At 42.5% G+C, this 23452-nt stretch overlaps 2 gene segments (V, D, J or C); both read right to left on the bottom strand.

Annotated features, from left to right (window-relative positions):
• The window catches only part of LOC105464766 (immunoglobulin heavy variable 3-23-like), a 350273-nt gene that overhangs the window by 297208 nt on the left and 29613 nt on the right, over positions 1–23452 (bottom strand).
• LOC105464763 (immunoglobulin heavy variable 1-18-like) lies at positions 3384–4484 on the bottom strand. The segment is given in 2 exon segments: positions 3384–4278; positions 4364–4484. Coding segments are annotated over 2 exon segments (363 nt in total).

Raw genomic sequence — 23452 nt, 5'->3', positions numbered from 1 at the left:
ATTATTTACAATTCTTACTGTAAACCTTATGGTAACCAATACCATATTTATAAAACATGAATTAAATAATCTGTTAATAGAGAAATAAACATCATTATAAAATGCTAATTTAAACAAAAAATAACAGAAAAATTAATATTACCTTTAAAATAGAATTTGTTATAGCTGATTTAAAAAAAAACAAGACCCAACTGTTAGCTTTGTACAAGAAAGTTATCCTACATATTCACAAATAGAAAAGATAGAGATGGGAAAACATGGATTATGAAAACATGAACCAAAAGAAAGCTATAGTAGCTGTGTAAATTGCAGACAAAGTCAACATCAAAAAAACACTTTTAGGACTTAACAGGGATATTACATAGAAAGAAGTGACCAGTTTTTTTAAAAGACACAAAAAAAGACTTAACAAACGTATAATAGATGAAGAATGCACCATTTGTTGTGATTTACAGAAGATACGTGATAAACAGAGTAAAGATGTCAGTGAAACCATGCACCTAAGGGTGTCCTAGGGACTATGAACTTTCTTTGTATTCATGGAGGGCACCACTGAGAACTTCCTCTTGAATTTCTCCCTGTTGCCGCCCACACCAATCCTGATCCTGGAGCCTGCTGGACCAAGCTGATGCTGCAGTCAGTGAAGGTGAATCCAGAGGCTGTGCAGGAGAGGCTCAGAGAACTGCTGGGCTGTACAATTTTTCCCGAGACTCCACCAGTGAGCTTCACACAGGTCTTCTGCAAACACACAGAGAACAGACAGAACAGCCCTGTGTGGAGCAGCCACAGCTGGACCTGATTTATAAGGGACACTAAGATTGAAGGTGATGATAGAGAAGCCCAGATCAGTGCAGACCCCATGGTGCGGACACTGAGGAAGGGCACAGACATGGAGTGGTTCCTCACCAGGGCCTGAAGGAGGAGGGGATGAGTTGCCTTTCACGAGGAAGGGAAGGGACACATTTCCATGTCTTTCTTTTTGTGGTCATGGGTGCACTGCTCAGCATTGCTCATCCATCCTCTGTGTCTGCATTTCAGGGAGGGAAGGGTCAAAGGATTCCTGGGTCTGGATGCACAGGGTTAATCTACTCCTTACTCTTTTTTATTCTATAAATTGGATACTGTTCAGGTATCTTCATAGCAGCAAACATTATCGACAAATAAGTCCAGTAAGAACATAAGAAAAACATTCCCAGAGGAAATGGACATCTGTCTGTAATCAGTGCATTTAGAGCTGCCAACCACTGTTCCTGACAATGAGGCAAAGCTTAGTTACAATGAAGAAAATGAAGATCTATACTTTGTCTGGGCTGGGGTTAATAATTATCATTATCTTGAGATTATTTTGTCACAAAAGAGTCAATGTGGAAATATGCGTATTTATCTAAGTAAAGAGTTCACATGGAGACATGTTTGCTTGTCTGAGACAAGAGTCCACATGAGGAAATATCTGTTTCCTGAGGAAAGAGTAAATATAAGGACATATGTGGTGGTCTTGGGAAAGAGTCCATGTGGGGACATGTGTGTTTGTCTGAGGGAAGAATCCTCATGAGTAAAGGTGTGTTCGTCTGACAGAAGAGTCCACATGTTGACAGGTGCATGTACCCATCTCCTTTCAGAGACAGTGTATGCCTGAACTGAGCTGAAGTTTGGGGAAATTCTTTCTCAAACAAGAAAAGAAAATAATGCTCTCGGTTGTTTGCTTGTCAGGAAGAAAAAACCTGGGTCACATAGAAAGTTGATATTTTTTAATTAAAGGTCTTTAGTGAATGGAAGCATCATATATGCAAACGAGGAAAGTTACTCTATTCTTTGTTGCATCTCATAACATCTCATAACACTCCCAAATACATTATTAAGGTAATTTTATACAGTGTGTATTTAATCCCGAAGTTAATGAACTGCTAAATGTATTTTAATTGTATATATTTAGGTTTATATTTTCCATAACAAAAATATGAGCTTGGACAAATTATTTGTGTCATGTCTCAACCATTGCATATCACCAGAATAGTCTTAACTCTTCTTAAACAGTGCCTGTGTTACTTATTTTATACCAACTCTCTAAATTCCTGGAATATCCTGTCTGTTTACTTGACTATAGTTTTGGCTTTTACATAATTTAAAGAAATAAAACTATACTGTGTAATTGAAATGACTTGACCTAAGAAAGTGGAAAATGAAGTTGCTGACGTAAGTAACTTTGAAAAATAAGTAGGTTCTATAAGCTTAAATTGTAAAGAAATCACACATAAGCACTCTATCTAGTAGATAAACCTGTTTCCTACAAGGGTACAGCTTTACATTTCTGATGCTGCTGTGCATGTGCCCTGAAATTGTGCAGCTAATTAATAAAAAGGCAGATGGTGGGATGGGATTCCTCACTTTGCAGTGGGTGGTTATGGACAGTCAAAAAAGGAAGGTTAGGAAGGTCCGTGTGGCAGCACAGTTAGGTGGAGAGACCATTGTGTTCTCATTTCTAATGTAATAAAGTTACAAAAGATTAGATACTAAATAATTTCGATGTGTCCATAAACACAGGTTCATATAAACATGCACATTTACTAGGCCAATTGGTTGAGAGGTCCTAGAAGTACTTATACCACACTAACATACCCGGTATCACAATATTTTATTTTAATACTATTCTTTAAAATTAGAAACAAGCAATCTTTGGAAAAATGGCTGATTCTATGTGCAAAAAAAGGTAACATAGAAAATAAGCTTAGAATCTATTGTAACACCAGGAAACAGGGAAGTGTTCAAACACAAAAGGATGAGCTGTGCTGTAAGGATGCAGGATCCAAAATAATTCAGCTCCCAGCACCTAACAAAGCTGTGGTGATTTGAACACTAAAATGAATAATGCAGCATGGATCTTCTTCAGATTATGAAATAGACATCCATAAACCAATAAGGATATTAATAGATGATTAAGTAAAGAAATAATGGGAAGAACACATCTCCTTACAGAAGTGTTCCAAATATCTCCGGTGGAGAGTCCTCCTTGATTGGAGGAGTAGGTGAAGTTTAAACACTCATGATTGAGATAAGAGACATGGTAAAAAATAATCAGTATTAGTGTATTTTATAAGGAGACTCCAGATATAATGCCAAATACATGATCTATGAATGAATAATTTTTTTATGTTTTTTATCTAAATTTGTGCACACACACACACACACACACACATATTTTTCTGCAATACCCACCGATAAGGGAGTAAAAAGCAACCACAGACTTGGAGAAAATACTTCCAAGTCACATATTTGTTAAATGAATTATTTTAATTTGTTAAATGACTTTTATAATCAACATACAAGTAAACTTACAACTAATCAAAAGAAAACAATGCAGTCAAAAATGAACCACCTATCAGGAGAGCCATCTCACCAAAAATTATATAAAAATTGTTAAATACAATTTTTTATTAGGGACATGTGCACTTAAATAAAAATTAGGTATCACTACTCACCTATTAACATGGTTAAAACTCACAATTCTCATGATGATAAATGGCAATATGAATGTGGAAAACCAAGAAATTTCATGCACTGTCGGTGGGAATTCAAAATGTTACATGCACAACATGAGATTTTTTGGCATTTCTTAACTAGAGATAAAAGGGTTAAAATGTGAACTTGCTTTTGTGTTTCAAAATATTTCCAACATTGATTCAGAAATTGATGTTTGCAAAGATTGATTCAGAGGAAGTTCTGTATCAGATTTGTTAATTTTATTCATTCTCCAATCCCTGAAATTTACTTACAGAATAAATTTTGTATGATAAGTATCTCAAATAACTGAAATTTCTCAAATACACATTGATATTGGTCATTTTCTTTAATGTCTTAATGTCATTTTCTAAGAAAGTCTTCAATCTAATAATCTTTGTCATCTCCTCCATGCCAGCACAGCTGCCTCCTTCCTGGGGTTTCTGACACTCTCAGGATGTGGTTTTCACACTGTGTCTCTCGTACAGTAATACACGGCTGTGTCCTCAGATCTCAGGCTGCTCAGCTCCATGTAGCCTGTGCTCGTGGACGTGTCCGTAGTTATGGTGACTCTGCCCTGGAAGTTCTGTGCGTAGCCTTTGTTACCATTGTAAGGGGAGATCAGTCCTATCCACTCAAGGCCTTGTCCAGGGGCCTGTCTCACCCAGTGCATGTAGTAGCTAGTGAAGGTATATCCAGAAGCCTTGCAGGAGAGCTTCACTGAGGCCCCAGGCTGCTTAATCTCAGCCCCAGACTGCACCAGCTGCACCTGGGAGTGGGCACCTGTGGAGAGAAGACAGGAGTGGATGAACGTCCCCTTGACTGGACTCAATTCGCTTCTCAAGAATGAGACCTGGGGACCCCTTACCTGTGGCTGCTGTCACCAAGAGGAGGATCTTCCAGGTCAAGTCCATGGTGAGAAACTGTGCTCTCAGGGGCTTCTCTTGAGGTTGGATGCAGTTGTTGAGTGATGTTCTCAGAGCACAGAACATATTTACTGCAGTGGATATCAGCATATTTGCATATTCATAAGACAGAGCATTTCATAGCTCAAAGCCTGATCCATGATAAGAAAGGGAAGATAAGTGACATATCAGCTACACAAGAGTGAGATGCTGATGGTCCAAGCCCTAATCCTGCTGGAGGAAATGCACACCCTGCTCCATTTACAAACATTTGTGGGCAGAGGTCCTTTCACTAAAGAATAAGCCCAGATAGAACAGGCTCCTCACTGCAAACCTGCATTTGATTAGCATAGAGACCACCTGGATCATTTTTGGGACCATCATTCTCCATGACACTGAGAAGGTGCCTTGGTCTTTTCCTGGACCCATCAGGTACCAGCACAGCTCACTGGTGACTCTCAGAAAGTTACTGCTGATGTCCCACTTGAGTGTCCAGCAGGCCCTGAGATCTGCTGTGTGCTCTGGAAACAGTGTCTCCAGCACCTGCCTGGTGTCTGATCCCCCAGGCTCTTCAAGAGAAACACTCTTGGTTTACAGATTGGCCCTGTGATGCATAATTAGAGCTGATTTTCTCATTTCATGGACCATGGGAATCAGAAGATGTAGCAGGAGTTTGAAGTTCTTTATGAACTCTCTAATTTGTGTTCTCCATAATTTTGGCTTATGTTTTTTGAACTCCGTTTATTAGATTTTCATGAAGTATTTAAATATTTCCAGTTCATATCCATAGATCCTCATCTTTATATATTGATTTCTGACTCACTAGGTCTGTGCACCTGCCACACTCTCAGATCCACCACTGCCCTGTCACTCACACAACACAGGCAACATTACTTAAAACTGAAGTCTGAAATTCCTATGAATTTCTTATTTATTGGAATATAGTTTCTTCAACTAGTCTGTACCCTTTGAATTAGTAATAACATGCCCTTCCTTTATAGTCTCACTATTATGATATTATAGTCCTAGAAACCCACTTTAAAAATAGTTTTCATTTCCTTAAGTTATATGAATGTTTTGGATGTAGCAGGACATTTAAAGGCACGTCAGTGACCTATTGAAGAGTTATTTTAGATTGTTTTTTTCTGACAAAGGAAGACCCAGGCCCTGAGCCTTCTCTCCAACCTCCTGTGCACCTGCTCTGGGGCTGGAACCTGTGCTTGGTGGCTCCCGAGTGCCCTCTCCAGCCAAGCCCTTGCCTTGCAGTGAGGTTGCCGTGGTGGCTCACAGACATTTTTCCCCACAGTCTCCAGCCCACCATGGAGTGTCTGTGTCGTGCTGTGTCACTCCTTCAGTGACACAATATACTGTTGACACCACGTCTTTTAAGAATTGGTTAGCCTTAATAAACCTATTGAACTCTACAGGGAGACCCGAAGCAAAGATTCTATGACACAGAAGGGAGTCCCTTCTATGAAGTTTCACATTTCCTGAGTCAGTGAACACACAGTGAATACAAAAACTTGTAGGATTTGGGGAGTGCCTTGTTTCTTCGTTGGGCTCTTGCAGTTGAATGTTGCATCTGAGAACATCCGCGGGTGCAGATACATTCAGAATAAAGCCAACTCTGTATCTACTGTACCAATAACACATATTTTCCTTTCCTCCTAATTTCTAGCCTATAAAATGAGCCTCCTACACAGACACAAGGCCAAGGTTTATGGCTTTTTTCTCTTAGAGATCTGAGGCAAACAGAACACAGGTGGAGATTTGGGAAGTGCATGCAATCATATTTACAATGTTAATAGTTCTTTTTAGAAGATACTTATTCAACTTCAGTCTCTCTCCCTTCCTCACTGTTTTCTAGGGTCCTGCAGACATCACCCCATCCCACTTTGTTTTATGCATTTTTTTTCTCAGCTAGGAACCCTGAAAATGCCCAATGATAAAAGAATCTGAGGTCAACAGATTTGCCAAGACCTTTTGTTCCAAAAATGTACGTCAGAGGCTTCAAATTTCCCCACTGTCCTTGTCTTATTCTCTGCCACTGACTTTCAGTTTCCCTGTGTTCTCCTCCTCAGACAGAGTCTGCGCATTGTCACACTTTCATCTTTAACCCAGACCCATATATTATGGGTTGTTGCCACTGGATGGCATTTCTGATAGAAAAAGACTAACCTGGAAATTTTAATATGTTACTTGAGGATTTATGTGCTAATGGTGTTAGAGTGTGAAGTTCCTAGTGCTTGTTGGCTGTTTCCACAGGATTGGTGAAAATTCACAATTTCCCCACTGCTGTCCTTTTGTGTTTACTTGAGGAGAAGAACAGGAGGCACTGCTGAATTATGGAATCCTCCTCCAGTATTTTCAGGAGTCAAATCTACCTAAACGTGTGTTCTATGGGTACTGTTGGGGTCAACAGAAACAGATTAAAACAAAGTGGGATAGGGGTGATGTCTGCAGGACCCTAGAAAATAGTGAGAAAGGAAGAGAGACTGAAGTTGAATACGTATCTTCTAAAAAGAACTATTAACATTGTAAACATGATTGGTTGCACTGACCATCAGAAGCGAACTGATACCCCAGATATAGAAGAGATAAAGGAAAGGCACTTACTGCTTCCTTACACAAAGACTGAAGAAAATAAAAGGCTTTGACAGAAGAAGAGAAGGAGGATGAATAGTCTGAGGAGCAGATCACCAGGAACAACCAAAAGAGATAAAACCGGTCTTAAAGTGGTGTTTCAGCTCCATAAGCAGCTGAGGAAAGTAAAAGAAAGTCAACACCATGCATATACTGAGTTATTGATAGAAAAGCATTTATAGTTGTGTGGCTGACACAACTAAGAAAACAAAAACCTTTGCATGAAAATACAGTTTGGATTGAGGATACACAATTCTTATTATTAAAATTATACTGATCAGTCATCACTAGTATTACTGTGATAATATGGAGGATTATAAATTGAGTTGAATCTCTGTTCTAAGGTTAAGTTTTTGTAGGTGACCAAAACCAAAAAATAAAACAAGACAAAATGTGAGTTACAAGGAAGAAGTGCTAAGAGATCCTGGGGTAGAACTTTTCTTTACAAGGTCAAAAAATAGCAAGTTCAAACAGGAAACCCCACCCTCCCCAGGGACCTAATGTGGAGCTGCCTCCTAAGGGAGCCCTTGTGTCTGAGCGCCCCCGGCTGTACTGAGTGTTTCCTGGTGGTTCTGAGCACCCCCTATTGTCCTGAGCACCCCCTGGTGGTTCTGAACGCCCCCTGGTGTCCTGAGTTCCCCCTGCTGATCTGAGCAGGCCCCTTGCTGTCCTGAGCTCCCTACACCAGCCCCCGGGTGTTTCTGAGCTCCCTGGTGAGTCTGAGCGCCCCCTGGTGTGCTGAGTGCCCCCAGGTGTCCTGAGTGCCCCAGCGTTTCCTCAGCGCCCCCTGGTGGTTCTGAGCACTCCCTATAGTCCTGAGCGCCCCCTGGTGGTTCTGAGCGCCCCCTGGTGTGCTGAGCGCCCCCTGGTGGTTCTGAGCACTCCCTATTGTCCTGAGCGTCCCCTGGTGGTTCTGAGCGCCCCCTGCTGTGCTGAGTGCCCCCTGGTGTCCTGAGTGTCCCAGGGTTTCCTCAGCACCCCCTGGTGGTTCTGAGCACTCCCTATTGTCCTGAGCGCCCCCTGGTGGTTCTGAGCGCCCCCTGGTGTGCTGAGCGCCCCCTGGTGGTTCTGAGAGTCCCCTGGTGGTTCTGAGCACTCCCTATTGTCCTGAGCGCCCCCTGGTGGTTCTGAGCGCCCCCTGGTGGTTCTGAGCACCCCCTATTGTCCTGAGCGCCCCCTGGTGGTTCTGAGCGCCCCCTGGTGGTTCTGAGCACTCCCTATTGTCCTGAGCGCCCCCTGGTGGTTCTGAGCGCCCCCTGGTGTGCTGAGTGCCCCCTGGTGTCCTGAGTGTCCCAGGGTTTCCTCAGCACCCCCTGGTGGTTCTGAGCACTCCCTATTGTCCTGAGCGACCCCTGGTGTTTCTGAGCGCCCCCTGGTGTCCTGAGCGCCCCCTGGTGGTTCTGAGCGCCCCCTGGTGGCTCTGAACGACCTCTGGTGGTTCTGAGCACTCCCTATTGTCCTGAGCGCCCCCTGGTGGTTTTGAGCGCCCCCTGGTGTCCTGAGCGCCCCCTGGTGGTTCTGAGCGCCCGCTCATGTGCTGAGTGCCCCAGGGTTTCCTCAGCGCCCCCTGGTGGTTCTGAGCACTCCCTGGTGTGCTGAGTGCCCCTTGGTATCCTGAGTGCCCCAGCGTTTCCTCAGTGAACCTTGGTGGTTCTGAGCATCCCTATTGTCCTGAGCGCCCCCTGGTGGTTCTGAGCGCCCCCTGGTGTGCTGAGTGCACCCTGGTGTCCTGAGTGCCCCAGGGTTTCCTCAGCGCCCCCTGGTGGTTCTGAGCATCCCTATAGTCCTGAGTGCCCCCTGGTGGTTCTGAGCACTCCCTATTGTCCTGAGCGCCCCCTGGTGGTTCTGAGCACTCCCTATTGTCCTGAGCGCCCCCTGGTGGTTCTGAGCGCCCCCTTGGTGTGTTGAGTGCCTCCTGGTGTCCTGAGTGCCCCAGGGTTTCCTCAGCGCCCCCTGGTGGTTCTGATCATTCCCTATTGTCCTGAGCGCCCCCTGGTGGTTCTGAGCACTCCCTATTGTCCTGAGCGCCCCCTGGTGGTTCTGAGCGCACCTTGGTGTGCTGAGTGCCTCCTGGTGTCCTGAGTGCCCCAGGGTTTCCTCAGCGCCCCCTGGTGGTTCTGATCATTCCCTATTGTCCTGAGCGCCCCCTGGTGGTTCTGAGAACCCTCTGGTGTCCTGAGTGCCCTCTGGTGTTGTGAGCACCCCTTGGTGGTTCTGAGCACCCCCTGGTGTCCTGAGTGCCCCCTGTCATCTGAGCAGACCCCTGCTGTCCTGAGACCCCTGTGGTGGTTCTGAGCGCCCCCTGGTGTGCTGAGTGCACCCTGGTGTCCTGAGTGCCCTAGGGTTTCCTCAGCGCCCCCTGGTGGTTCTGATCATTCCCTATTGTCCTGAGCGCCCCCTGGTGGTTCTGAGCACTCCCTATTGTCCTGAGCGCCCCCTGGTGGTTCTGAGCGCCCCCTGGTGTGCTGAGCGCCCCCTGGTTGTTCTGAGCGCCCCCTGGTGGTTCTGATCACTCCCTATTGTCCTGAGCGCCCCCTGGTGGCTCTGAGCGCCCCCTGGTGTCCTGAGCGCCCCCTGGTGGTTCTGAGCGCCCCCTGGTGTGCTGAGTGCCCCCTGGTGTCCTGAGTGCCCCAGCGTTTCCTCTGGTGGTTCTGAGCGCCCCCTGGTGTGCCGAGTGCCCCCTGGTGTCCTGAGTGCCCCAGCGTTTCCTCTGGTGGTTCTGAGCGCCCACTGGTGTGCTGAGCGCCCCCTGGTGGTTCTGAGCGCCCCCTGGTGGTTCTGAGCACTCCCTATTGTCCTGAGCGCCCCCTGGTGGTTTTGAGCGCCCCCTGGTGTCCTGAGCGCCCCCTGGTGGTTCTGTGCGCCCCCTGGTGTGCTGAGTGCCCCAGGGTTTCCTCAGCGCCCCCTGGTGGTTCTGATCATTCCCTATTGTCCTGAGCGCCCCCTGGTGGTTCTGAGCGCCCCCTGGTGTGCTGAGTGCCCCCTGGTGTCCTGAGTGCCCCAGGGTTTCCTCAGCGCCCCCTGGTGGTTCTGATCATTCCCTATTGTCCTGAGCGCCCCCTGGTGGTTCTGAGCATCCCTATTGTCCTGAGCGCCCCCTGGTGGTTCTGAGCGCCCCCTGGTGTGCTGAGTGCCCCCTGGTGTCCTGAGTGCCCCAGGGTTTCCTCAGCACCCCCTGGTGGTTCTGAGCACTCCCTATTGTCCTGAGCGCCCCCTGGTGGTTCTGAGCGTCCCCTGGTGTGCTGAGCGCCCCCTGGTGGTTCTGAGCGCCCCCTGGTGTCCTGAGCGCCCCCTGGTGGTTCGGAGCACTCCCTATTGTCCTGAGCGACCCCTGGTGGTTCTGAGCGCCCCCTGGTGTCCTGAGCGTCCCCTGGTGTGCTGAGCGACCCCTGGTGGTTCTGAGCGCCCCCTGGTGTCCTGAGCGCCCCCTGGTGGTTCTGAGCGCCCCCTGGTGGTTCTGATCACTCCCTATTGTCCTGAGCGCCCCCTGGTGGTTCTGAGCGCCCCCTGGTGTGCTGAGTGCCCCCTGGTGTCCTGAGTGTCCCAGGGTTTCCTCAGCGCCCCCTGGTGGTTCTGAGCACTCCCTATTGTCCTGAGCGACCTCTGGTGGTTCTGAGCACCCCCTGGTGTCCTGAGCGCCCCCTGGTGGTTTTGAGCGCCCCCTGGTGGTTCTGAGCACTCCCTATTGTCCTGAGCGCCCCCTGGTGGTTCTGAGCGCCCCCTGATGTGCTGAGTGCCCCAGGGTTTCCTCAGCGCCCCCTGGTGGTTCTGAGCGCCCCCTGGTGTGCTGAGCACCCCCTGGTGGTTCTGAGCACTCCCTATTGTCCTGAGCGCCCCCTGGTGGTTCTGAGCGCCCCCTGATGTGCTGAGTGCCCCAGGGTTTCCTCAGCGCCCCCTGGTGGTTCTGAGCACTCCCTGGTGTGCTGAGTGCCCCTTGGTATCCTGAGTGCCCCAGCGTTTCCTCAGTGCCCCCTGGTGGTTCTGAGCATCCCTATTGTCCTGAGCGCCCCCTGGTGGTTCTGAGCGCCCCCTGGTGTGCTGAATGCACCCTGGTGTCCTGAGTGCCCCAGGGTTTCCTCAGCGCCCCCTGGTGGTTCTGAGCATCCCTATTGTCCTGAGCGCCCCCTGGTGGTTCTGAGCACTCCCTATTGTCCTGAGCGCCCCCTGGTGGTTCTGAGCGCCCCCTGGTGTTCTCAGTTCCCCCTGATTTCCTGAGCGCCTCGTGTTGATCTGAGCACTCCTTGTATTCTGAGACCCCCCGTGTCTTGAGCACACCCTGATGTCCTCAGTGGTCCCTGGTGTCTTGAGCTCCCCCTTGGTGATCTGAGCACACTTTCTATTCTGAGCGCCCTTGGTGTTCTGAGCACCCTCAGGTTTCCTGAGCACCCCCTGAATTCTGAGAACCCCCTGGTTTCCTGTGTGCCTCCTGGTGGTTCTGAGCACCCCCTGGTGGTTCTTAGCCCTCCATGTTGTCCTGGGCACCTTGTCATGTCCTGAGTGCCCCCTGGTGTCCTGAGCTCCCATGGTGTCCTCAGTGCCCGTTGGTAATTCTAAGTGCCTCCGGGGGGTTCTAAATGCCCCCTAGTGTCTTGAGTGCCCCATGGTGCCCTGAGCACCCCCTGGTGGTTCTGAGCAGCATTTACAATGCAATTTCCTCGCCCCTCCCTACATGGAGGTTTGTGTCTGGGCTCACACCCTTTGACCCTGCCTTGCTCACAGTAATACGCGTCCTTGTCCTTGGCTCTCAGGTTGGTCATCTTAAGGGAGAATCTTCTGGAAAGAGTGTCCTTAAGGACTGTTAATCTTCTTTTTACTCAAGCAGGGTACCAGGGAGAACTTCCACTCGAATTACTTTGTTACCACCACACCATGAAGCCTGTCATGAAGCCTGCTGGACAAAGCTTATGCTGTTTTCTATGAAAGTGAATCCAGAGGCTTTGGAGAAAAATCTGAGAACCCCAGGGCTGTAGCATTTCTCCTCCTGCCTTCTTCAGACAACTTCACACGGACTTCTGCAAACACAGAGGGAAGAGAATGAGAATAGCTTCATGTGGAGCAGCCACCACTGAGCCTAAACCACAGGGAACCTGGATATTGAGAGTGATAAAAAGGGAAGTCCAGATCAGCCCTGACTCCATGGTGTGGACGTTGAGGAAGGGCATGAATTTGGATGGCTTTTCACCAGGACCTGCAGGGACATGGGATGAGCTGCTTTTCATTAGCAGTGGAGGGGCCTCATTTCCATGTCTTTCTCATTGTGGAAATGTTTGTGCTGCTCAGCAGGGATCTTCCCATCTCTGCCTCTGGATTCCAGGGAGGGCAGGGCCAAAGGATTCCTGGGACTGGATATTCAGACTTAATTTGCCCATCATGTTTCTTTTTCTCTAAGTTGGACTCTGTTTGGGTACCTTTAGAGTATCAATGTTTATTAACATGTAAATACATTAAACAAAGGAAAATAAATCTTTCCCAGAGGAAACAGACAACTACCTGTAGTCTGTGGATTTAGAGCTACAAACCACTGTCCTTGACAATACTGCAGTCTTCAGTTAGAATTTTTAAAAATGCACATCTACAAATGTCAGAGCTGGAGTCTATAATTACCTCTATCCTGAGCTCATTTTGCCACACAACTCCTCAGTGTCAGACATATCAAACATACGTGCTTGTCTGAGAGAAAAGTCAAGGCGGGGACGTGTGTACTTCTCTAAGGGAAGATTCCACGTGAGGACAGGTGTGCTTGTCTGAGGGAAGAGTCAACATGGTGATGTGTGTGTTTGTCTGAGGGAAAGGTTCACGTGGGGACAGGTGTGTGTATTGTCTGATGGTGAATGCCCACTGAGAGGCAGTGTGTTTCTGTACTGAACTGGAGTTAGAGGGAAATCTTTCTCAGTCAAGGGTAGATAAGAACCCTCTGGATTATTTGCTTGTCAGGAAGGAATCTTGGTTCCACATGAATCTGATCAAGGGAAAGTCTCTTGTGAGTGGATATATCCTATATGCAGAAGGGGAAAGTTACTTCATTCCATGTTGCCTGAGTCTTATGCCCGCATTGTGTAAAGTCATTAGATTTTGTCTTTTTATTTTTTGAAACAGAGTCTTGCTCTGTAGCCCAGGCTGGAGTGCAGTGGCATGATCTCAGCTCACTGCAAACTCTGCCTTTTGAGTTCAAGTGATTCCTGAGCTTCAGCCTCCTCAGAGGATTTCCCTCAGGGATCCTCTCATGCCTCTGCTAATTTTTTGTACTTTTAGTAGAGACGGGGATTCACCATGTTGCCCAGGTGCTCTCGAACTCCTAGACTCAAGTGTTTCACCCACCTTAGCCTCTTAAAGTGCTTGGATTACAGGCACGAGCCACCACGCCCGGCCGAGATATTTTTATAGAATCTGCATTTTATCTTGGGGTTCATGAGGTGTGGAATAATTTTGTAAGTTGCGTATATTTAGTTTAACATTTTGTCTCATAAAATTATGAGGTTTGACAAATTGTGTCATGTGTCCACTAATGCATATAATGAAGAAATTTTCTCTGTTGGTAAACAGTGCCTGATTCTCCTAATTTATACTCTCTCTATATATTTGTAGAAAATCCTCATATATTTCCATGACCTACACTTTTGTCTTTTACAGACTGCCAAATAACAATTATACAGCATATTTGAAATAACCTCACTGAAGCCGGTGGTACATAAAGTCTCTCACCTAAGTAACTTTGGAAATGAGGGGATTCTGTAAGAGTAAAATATAAAGAAATTGAACTTAAGCACTGTATCCTAGTAGATAAACATTCTTCTTAAAGTGGTACTATTTAACAATTCTGATAGCACTGTGCATGCATAATGAAATGTATAAAGAATGCAATGTATGGCATATGGTTTTAAGGGTTCCTGCCTTTTCAGTTGGTGGTTATGGACAGTTAAGGAAGGAAGACTAGAAAAATCCACATGGTGTCAGAGTAGAGTGCAGCACCAGCGTTTTCTACGGTTTGATGTAATAAAGGAACAGAATATTAGGTACTTAAATCATTTAGATATGTCTGTAAAATGGGTTAATATACCTATGCACATTTGCTAGGTCTGTTGGCTTAGAGATCCTAGAAACACTGATAAAACATTAACAACACACACAGCCAATACCACAATTATGTATTTTAATATAATTATTTAATACTAGGAACCCAGTAATCCTTGCAGAAAGAACTGACTATGTATCAAAAGATAATAGAGAAAATGAGCTTAGAATTTTTTTGTAATACCAAGAAATAGAGAATTGCTCAAAAACAACAGGATAGGGTGTGCTCTAAGGAAACCGAATCCAAAATAAAAGAGCTCACAGCACTTAAAAAAGCAGTGGTGATTTGAGAAATACACAAGGAATAATGTAGCATTGTGTCTTTTCCAGAGTATAAAGTAAACATCCATGAACTAATACTAATATTAATATTTTATTAAATAAAGAAAATTGGAAAAAATACACCTCCCATGCATAAGAATTTCAAGTATCTTAAGTTAATTATCCTCCTGCCAAGTAGGTGAAATTTAAACACTGATGCTGTGATTGTGGCCTGAGATTAGAGACAAGGAAAAAATTCTGTTAGTGAGTTTCATAATGAGTTTTTAGATATATTCCCAAAACATGATCTATGAAAAATGAAAATTATTTGTTACAAGTTTGCACACACACACACACACACACACGTATGTATTTATATGAATATCTTTCTGCCAGAAACATTGATAAAGGAGCAGAAAGACAATACAGACTTGGAGAATACACTTGCAGATCACATATTTATTAAATGACTTTTTGTTACCTTGGTAAATGACTTTTATTATGAGTGTGTAAGGAAACACAACTGATCAAAAGAAAACAATGTAACAAAATGAGCCAAATATCAGAACAGACACTTCATCCAAATTATTTAAAAATAATTAAACATAAAATTTCAATCAGGGACATGTGCATTTAAACAGCAATGAGATACCACTACTTATCTATCAGAATGGTTAAAATCCACAATTCTCATAATGCCAAATGGCAATGAGGATGTGGAAGAACATGATCTCTCATGTATTTCTGACATAAACTTAAAATCATCATGGCACACAATGAAAAAATGTTAAAATATTTTGATACTTCATATAATGAACAGCACCTGACTGAGACTCCTCAGCTCCCAGGCCTTTCAATGGGAAGACTCTTGGTTTGCACATCTGCCCTGTGATGATTGGTTCTGAGTTTTCCCTCCCACTGACAGTAGTAATTAGGGGTTGAAATAAGAAAAGGAATTTGAATTTCTTGATAAATTCATACACCCCAAAATAATTACCAAGTAATTTGTGTTTTTAATAAGTTTGGCTTTTAATTCATACTCCATTAAATAGAATTAAAGTATTTACATAACTTTTAGTTTATATCCATAGATTGTCATATTTCCATATTGATTGATTTCTGATCCACTTGATCTGTGCACCTGCCACACTCTCAAATCCGCTAGTGCCAAGTCACACACACAATGTAGGAAACATTACTTAGCTCTGAATTCTGAATATCTTATTGACAGGAATATAGTGTCTCCCACAGTTATGTACCAATTGAATTAGTAAAGCCATCCGTATCCTTCATATTCTCACTGTTAAGATATTTATTATCCTAGAATCCCACTTTTAAATATAGTTCTCATTGCTTTATTGAGTGACATAAGTGGTCCAGATGAAATAGGCTATTTAAAGGCATATCAGCAACTTGTTGAACATTTATTTTAGAATGATTTTTTGAATAAGGAAGGCTCAGGCCCTGAGAGAATAATTCTCATTATTTATCTCCCACAAATAAGTGAGATTATATAGTTTTCTCTTCCTGATTTAGTTTACTGAGAGTAATGAGCTTCAGTTCCATCATGTTCCTACAAAGGACATAATTTCATTCTTTTCTTAGCTGCATAGTGTTCCATGGTTATATGTACCACATTTGTCTCTACCCATTCTGCCAGAGGAATTTAGGCAAATTCATGTCTATGCTATTGTGAATAGTGCTGCAATGAACCTTCATGTTTATATTCCTTCTGGTATATGTCCAGTTGGGAGACTGTTGGGTCAAATGAAAGTTCTGTTTTAGGTTATTTGAGGGATCACCACACTGCTTTCCACAATGGTTGAACTAATTAATATTTCCACCAGAAGTGTAGAAGTGTTCCCTTTTTTCCTGCAACTTTAGCAGCATCTGTTATTTTTTTTTAAGATTAGCCATTTTGACTGGTGTGAGATGGTACCTCATTGTGGTTTTGGTATGTATTTCTCTAATGATAGTGATATTCAGCACGTTTTTCTGTGCTTGTTGGCCACATGAAGGTCTTTTTTTTCTTAAGTGTCTTTTCACGTCCTTTGCCATTTTTTTCTTGTATGTTTGTTTAAGTTCCATCTAGATTCTAAATGTTAGACTTCTGTCAGATGTAGAGGTTGCAAATATTTTTTCCCAATCTATAGGTTGCCTGCTTGTTTACTTTGTTGATAGTATATCTTGCTATGCAGAAGCTCTTTAGTTTACTTAGGTCCCATTTGTCACTTTTTGATTTTGTTGCAACTGCTTCTAGCATTTTCATCATAAAGTTTTTACCTGTTCTAATGCCCTGAATTGTATTTCCTAGGTTATTATCCAGAGATTTTATAGTCTTAGGTTTTACATTTAGATCTTTAATCCAAATATATTTTTTTCAATTGATGCTGAAAAAGCATTTGATGAAACTCAACATTCTTTCCTGGAAAAAAAAAAAGAAATCTTTACAAACTGGGTATAGAAGGAACACATTTCGACATAAGAAAATTTATATACAGTTGGGCGCGGTGGCTCACGCCTGTAATCCCAGCACTTTGGGAGGCCGAGACGGGTGGATCACAGATCAGGAGTTCAAGACCAGCCTGGCCAACGTAGTGAAACCCGTCTCTGTTAAAAGTACAAAAATTAGCCGGGCGTGGTGGCGCGTGCCTATAATCCCAGCTACTCAGGAGGCTGAGGCAGGAGAATCACTTGAACCCGGGAGGTGGAGCTTGTAGTGAGTCGAGATGGCACCACTTTACTCCAGCCTGCCGACAGGGCGAGATTCCAAAAAAAAAAGTTGTATTCGAGAGACTTTCTTCTGATATCATACTGAATAAGAACAAAACTAAAAGTATGTTCTCTAATATCTGGAACATGACAAATATTCCCACTTTAACCATGATTAAAGCATAAACCGTTCTGCTGCCACCTTAGTCGGCTCTTATCTGCAAGCACCACCTCCTGGCCTCGTGTTTGAACTGCATGACCTAATAAAAAGTCACTCAGACATGTGTACAGCACTTGAAAATGAGATTAGATTCTCAATATTTCTGTAATTCCAGCTCCGGAAAAGACCATAGGGCAACTAACACGCCCACTATGCTACTACCACAACTAGAATTCAAACAAGCCACCGCGCTAAAGCTATTAATAACAGAAGAAATCATACAGGGTAGATGCTCCTCACCTGGTTATTCCCATCAAGGCTGGTGCTTTTGCTTGTCAGGCTCGGAGGTTCATCTCTGCCCAGCTTTGTCCGCCTCTCAAGGGCTGAACAGAGAATTCAGGTCACTGAGCATTTCATAGACCAGTCCATTACCTAAGGCAATGGAGCCTTCTCCCTGTGCACAGATATCAAACATGCACTCAGCTGCGTCCGCCACAGTCAGCTCAAACCTGTAAGGCCATCTACTAATGTGAAGGGTGAACTTAACAAGCCAATACAATATCTGCTGAAACAATGCATTCCAAATGGGAAATGGTTCCTGAGGCTTCCAATATCTAGGACCTGCAGGAGCCAGTGAGCCTGCTCGTGGGCCCAGAACATTGTTACTACAACCATCATTTCTGAAAGCCATTAAATAATGGTCATCTATAGACAAGGAACTCTTACAGAGTCTTTGCCACTGAGTAAACCAAGAACCAAATCAAAAGACCCACACAATATGCATTATATTCACATACTCAACAGAATGGAATTTTCATCAAAATCAAAATAAATTCAGAAATAATAAGAAGAGATAGTTTAGCCAATGAAAAACAAACAGATCAGCAATTCTAGAAGTATGAAAAAACACAGTTACAACACCTCAAATATCACCTTAGCTCTCCAGCAATAGAATCTAAACAACATGATATGTTTATAAATAATTCAAAATGTTGATTTTAAAGAAACTCAATTAAATCCAAAAGAAAATTGAGAACCAACACGAATAAATCAGAAGAACTCAAGACTGACCTAAGAGATTTGTTTTTAAAAAATAATGTTCAGGGAATAAAAACTTGATTGAATTAATTACAAAATACAGTTTAAAAATTTAACAATAAAATACACTAAAAAGAAGAAAGAACATCAAACCTAAGAGACAGACATTTCAAATTAACCCAGTCCGATAAAAATAAGAAAAAGAAATGAACGAACTCATTGGGAAGTACAGGATTATGTAAAACAACTGAACCAACGAACCATGGATATTCCTGGGGGAGAAAACTAGTAAAAAGGCTTAGAAGAACAATTTGATGAAATAATTGAAGAAAATATCTCTAGTCTTGCTACAGATTTGCACATGCAGATAAAAGAGGCACAGAAAACTCCATGACAAGACACTGGAAGACAGACATTACCAAGATCTACAGTCCTCAGACTATCTAAAGTAAATAGGAAGAAAAAAAAATTCTAAAATTCACAATAGAAAAGTGTTTAACAATCTATAAGAAATTCTATTGTACTAACCGTGTACTTCTCAGCATAAACTTATAAGATAGAAGAGATTGGACTCCCAATTTTAGACTTCTTAAAGAAAAAAAGAAAAAAGTATATGTCAATAATTAATTTTGTATCCTGCTAAACTCAGTTTCACAAATGAAGGATAAATAAAGTATTTCTAAGGTAAGTAAATGCTAAGGACATTTATGTACACTAGACTGGACCTACAAGAAATACTCGAGGCAGACATAAACATAGAAGCAATAGGACAATACTCACCGTCATAAAACACACGAAATTATAAAACTCACTGTTAACACTACTGCACAATAATGACCACAAAGCCACTAGTTAACAAACGACATGACAACAGCAGCAAAAGCTCACATATCAGTATTGTTTGAATATAAATGAGTTAACTTCTTCACTTAAAAAATATAGATTGGTGGCAAAACCTCACATATCAGTATTGTTTGAATATAAATGAGTTCAATTCTTCATTTTAAAAAATATAGATTGGTGGAATGAATTAAAAAGAGGTTTCTAATTTATGCCACTGACAGGAAACTCGCTTAATTGGTAAAAACATACAGATTCAAGTTCAAGGGGTAGAAAAAGATATTTCATGCAAATGGAAACCAAAAGCAAGCAAGAGTATCTATGCTTAAGTCATATAAAACAAACTTTAAATTAACACCAGTAAGTAAAGACAAAGAAACTCATTATATAATGATAAAACGATTGAGTAAAAATAACAATTCTAAATCTATATGCGCTCTACACCAGAAAACCCATGTTCATAAAACAAATGGTATTAGACCTAAGGAAGAACGTGGATGGCAGCACAATTGTGATGGACTTCAATGCCCATCTGACAATACTAGGCAAATCACTGAGATAGAAAATCAACAAAGAAACACAAGACTTAAATTGGACTCTAGACCAAATGAACCTAACAGATATTAACAGAACATTCTACCTAAGGACTGCAGAATACACATTACTCCCATTAGCACAGAATATTTTCTAAGATAAATTATATATTATGACAGAAATAAGAGTCTCAAAAACTTCTTGAAAATGAAATATATTCTCAGACCACAGTAATGTAAAGCTAGAAATTAAACCCTAGAAGAATACTCAAAACTACACACAGATGAAAATTCCACAACTTGCTACTGAGTAAACTTTGGGTCAATGATAAAATTAAGAAGGATATTGTAACATGTTTGAAATGATAAAAAGAGAGAAACAGCATACCAAAACCTCCAGTTTACAGCAAAAGCTGTGCTAAGGGGGAAGACTATAGTGTTAAATGCCTACATCGAAAAGACAGAAAGATCACAAATTAAAAACCTAACATTACATATCAAAGAACTGGAAAAACAACAACAAACCAAACACACAGCTGAAGAAAACACATAACAAAGACCAGAACAGAATGAAATAAAGTGAAGAACCAGGAAATACAAAGAACCAACAAAATAAATGATTGGGTTTTTGAGATGACAAACAAAACTTACAGACCACTAGCTAGATCAGGCAAGTAAAGTAGAGTGGCAATCTAAGTAAGCAGAATGAGAAATAAAACTAAAACATGACAACTGATGCCACAGAAATATAAACGATCAACATAGACTACTATGAACATCTCCAGGCTCACAAACTAGACAATTTAGAGTAAACAGATAAATGTCTGGAAACATGAAATCACCCAAGATTGAAACAGGAAGAAATAAAAATCCTAAGGAGATGATCAAAAAATAGTGATATTGAAGCAGTAATTAAAAAGAAAATCTCAACAAAAATGCCCTAAAATGGATGGATTTAAAAGCTGAATTCTGCCCAGTATATAAAAAGAACAGCTAGCAATTCTATTAAACCTGTTTCAAAACATTGAGTAGACGGTGTTTCTCCCTAACTTATTCCACAAAGCCACCAACAACCTGATACCACCTCCATGCAAGGACACAAAAAAAGAATACTATAGATCAATATCACTGCTGACTATAGATGGAAAAATCCTCACAAAGACACAAGAAAATTGATTGCAACCACGTATCAAAAAGATAATATGCCACAATCTACTAAGTTTTATTTCAGGGATGCAATGACTATTTAACATGCACAAAACAATAACTGTGATTCATCACATAAATAGAATTCAAGACAAAAAAACATAATCCTGTCAACAGGTGCAGAAAAAAGTTTGATAACATTTAACATTTCTTTATGATAAAAACCCTCCAAAAATTAGAATAGAAGGAAAGCATACCTCAAATTAATAAAAATCATATATGACAAACTCACACACAGCATTATACTAAATAGGAATATGTTGAAAGTATGCCTCCTAAGACTCAGAACATGTCAAGGATGCCCACTTTCATTACTTTTAATCAATATAGAACTTGAAATCCTAGCAAGAGAAATTAGGCAAGAGACAGAAATAAAGGCACCCAAATTGGAAAAGAGGAAGTAAAATTTTCTGTATTTGCTGATAATATGATTTTGTACTTAGAAAACTAATATCCTTTCAAAATTCTCCTAGAATTGATAAGTTCATTCAGTAAAGTTTTAGAATAAAGGAAAAAAAAAACCCACAAAAATGCCAGTAATATTTTTATACACAAGTAACAATCAAGCAAAGAACCATATTAAAAACACGACTATTTACTATAGCCATAAAAAAGAAAATATTTGGACATTAATTTGACCAAGGTAGTGAAAGATGTCTCCACAAGAAAAACTACAAAACACTTATAATGGGAATTTTTGATGACACAAAATATTGAAAAACATCCCATTATCATAAATGGAAATAATTAATGGTCATAGATTGAAAGGTTAAAATGATCATATTGCCCAGAGCAAGTTACAGCATCAAAGTAATTCCTATCAAAATACTAACATCATTTTCAACAGAATTAGAAAAAAGTAAAATTCATATGAAAACTTAAAAGAGCCTCAATAGCCATAAAAATCCAAATCAAAAAGAACAAAGGTGGTGTAAATGCATTGCCTGACTTCTAACTGTACTACAGTCCTGTAACAAATACAACACGGTGCTGTTGTTAAAACAGACATATAGATGAGTGGAGCAGAATAGACATTCCAGAGATGAAGCCACATGCTTGCAGCCAACTGACTCTGGCAAACTGGATTAAAAGCAAGCACTGGGAGAAAAAACGTCACTTTGTTCAATAAATTGTGCAGGAAAAACTGAACAGCTATTTGCGGAAGAATTCAACTGGACCCATCTCTCTCACTGTATACAAAAAATAAGCCCAATATGGATAAAAGTCTTAACTGGGAGACCTGAGAGTCTGAAAGCTGTAGATGAAATTCTAAGAAATGAAAAGGCTGCTCCAGACATTGATTCAGCACCCCTGCCTGTCTGATTCCTCATTCTGTTTCTTTTTATTACGCGCTTATAGTAATAAATACTTTTATGTTATTTAGATCTGTTTGCTTTTCACACACAATGGACCCTTGTCTCTCTTTTTCTCTCGTTTTCTTAAGCTGCTAGGGAGAATAAAGTGTCAGGTCTTACTTTTGGTGCCTCCCTGCTGATGAATTAAGGTTTATTCTTTCTCCTCCTTTTCCCCCACACATGGGAAATCTAGTAAGAAATCACGGAAGCTCCCTTATCTGATGCCAGCGTGAGATTTAAATCACACAAGCTCCTTCTCCTGAGTACAAACACCCTCCGACTCCACCACCAGATTATTAGAAAGCCCTGAGACAGCCTCCTTTCCTGCCCTACTGAGGAAATTCCGGTTCGGAACTGCCTGTGCTGCCCTCAGCAGACACCTCAGTAATAGAGTAGGTAAATCTTTTCGTATTCACTTGGGGTGTGAGTGTGGAGCCGTCATTCTCGACATCCACACTGAACATTGGTAGGGTCTCTCTTCCTTTGCATGGGATCATCTGTAATTGAAACTGCGGGCTTGGAGCCCTGACAGTGACCACCACGGGGCCTTTCTTCTCTTGCACTGGATGTGAACTCCCTCTGCCCCCATGACGACTTGCGCATTATCCTGCCTGCTGCCCACTGGCCCTTGGAGTTCTGTTGAGCGGGGCTGCAGTGTTGAGTTAAACACAGCATCTTTTATAGATTTAGCTGATTTAATTCAGAAGCATCGATAACTTATTGATACTGAGAAACAGGAGTAACTGACTGTGGGTGACTCTGTCTTTGGTGCATGTGAAGAAGTTTTTCTCTTGTTACGACAAATGTTTCTTCTTCAGAGACTTCGCAGGAAGAGAATCCAGAGAACTGCCCCAGAGGAAACTGCTTTATGGAGAGGAAGCCACAGGGCTGCCAGGAAACCAGACCTTAACCCCCATCTGCACCTGCCCTGAGGCTGGCTCTGGTGCTCAGTGGGTCCTGAGCGCCCCCAGGTGGCTCTGTTCCCCCTTCAGGGAGGCTTGTTTCTGGGCTCACACTGACATTTATTCTAATTGTGTTCCCCAAAATGGAGAGAGTGTAAACCGTGAATCCGTGCATCTCAGAGAACACAGAAGCAGAATGACACCCCTCCCCCAACGCCTACACACACACACACACACACACACACACACACACATTTAGGTAAATCTCATTAAAACTGCTGAAAAGCAAAGACAAATAGAAATACACCAGACACGTGGAGGTGAGTAGAGC

Source organism: Macaca nemestrina, chromosome 7 (genome assembly GCF_043159975.1).
Source record: "Macaca nemestrina isolate mMacNem1 chromosome 7, mMacNem.hap1, whole genome shotgun sequence".
In the NCBI taxonomy this organism is placed as follows: Eukaryota; Metazoa; Chordata; class Mammalia; order Primates; family Cercopithecidae; genus Macaca; species Macaca nemestrina.
Note: the sequence above shows the minus strand (reverse complement) of the source record. Positions and strands in the feature narration are given on the sequence as shown.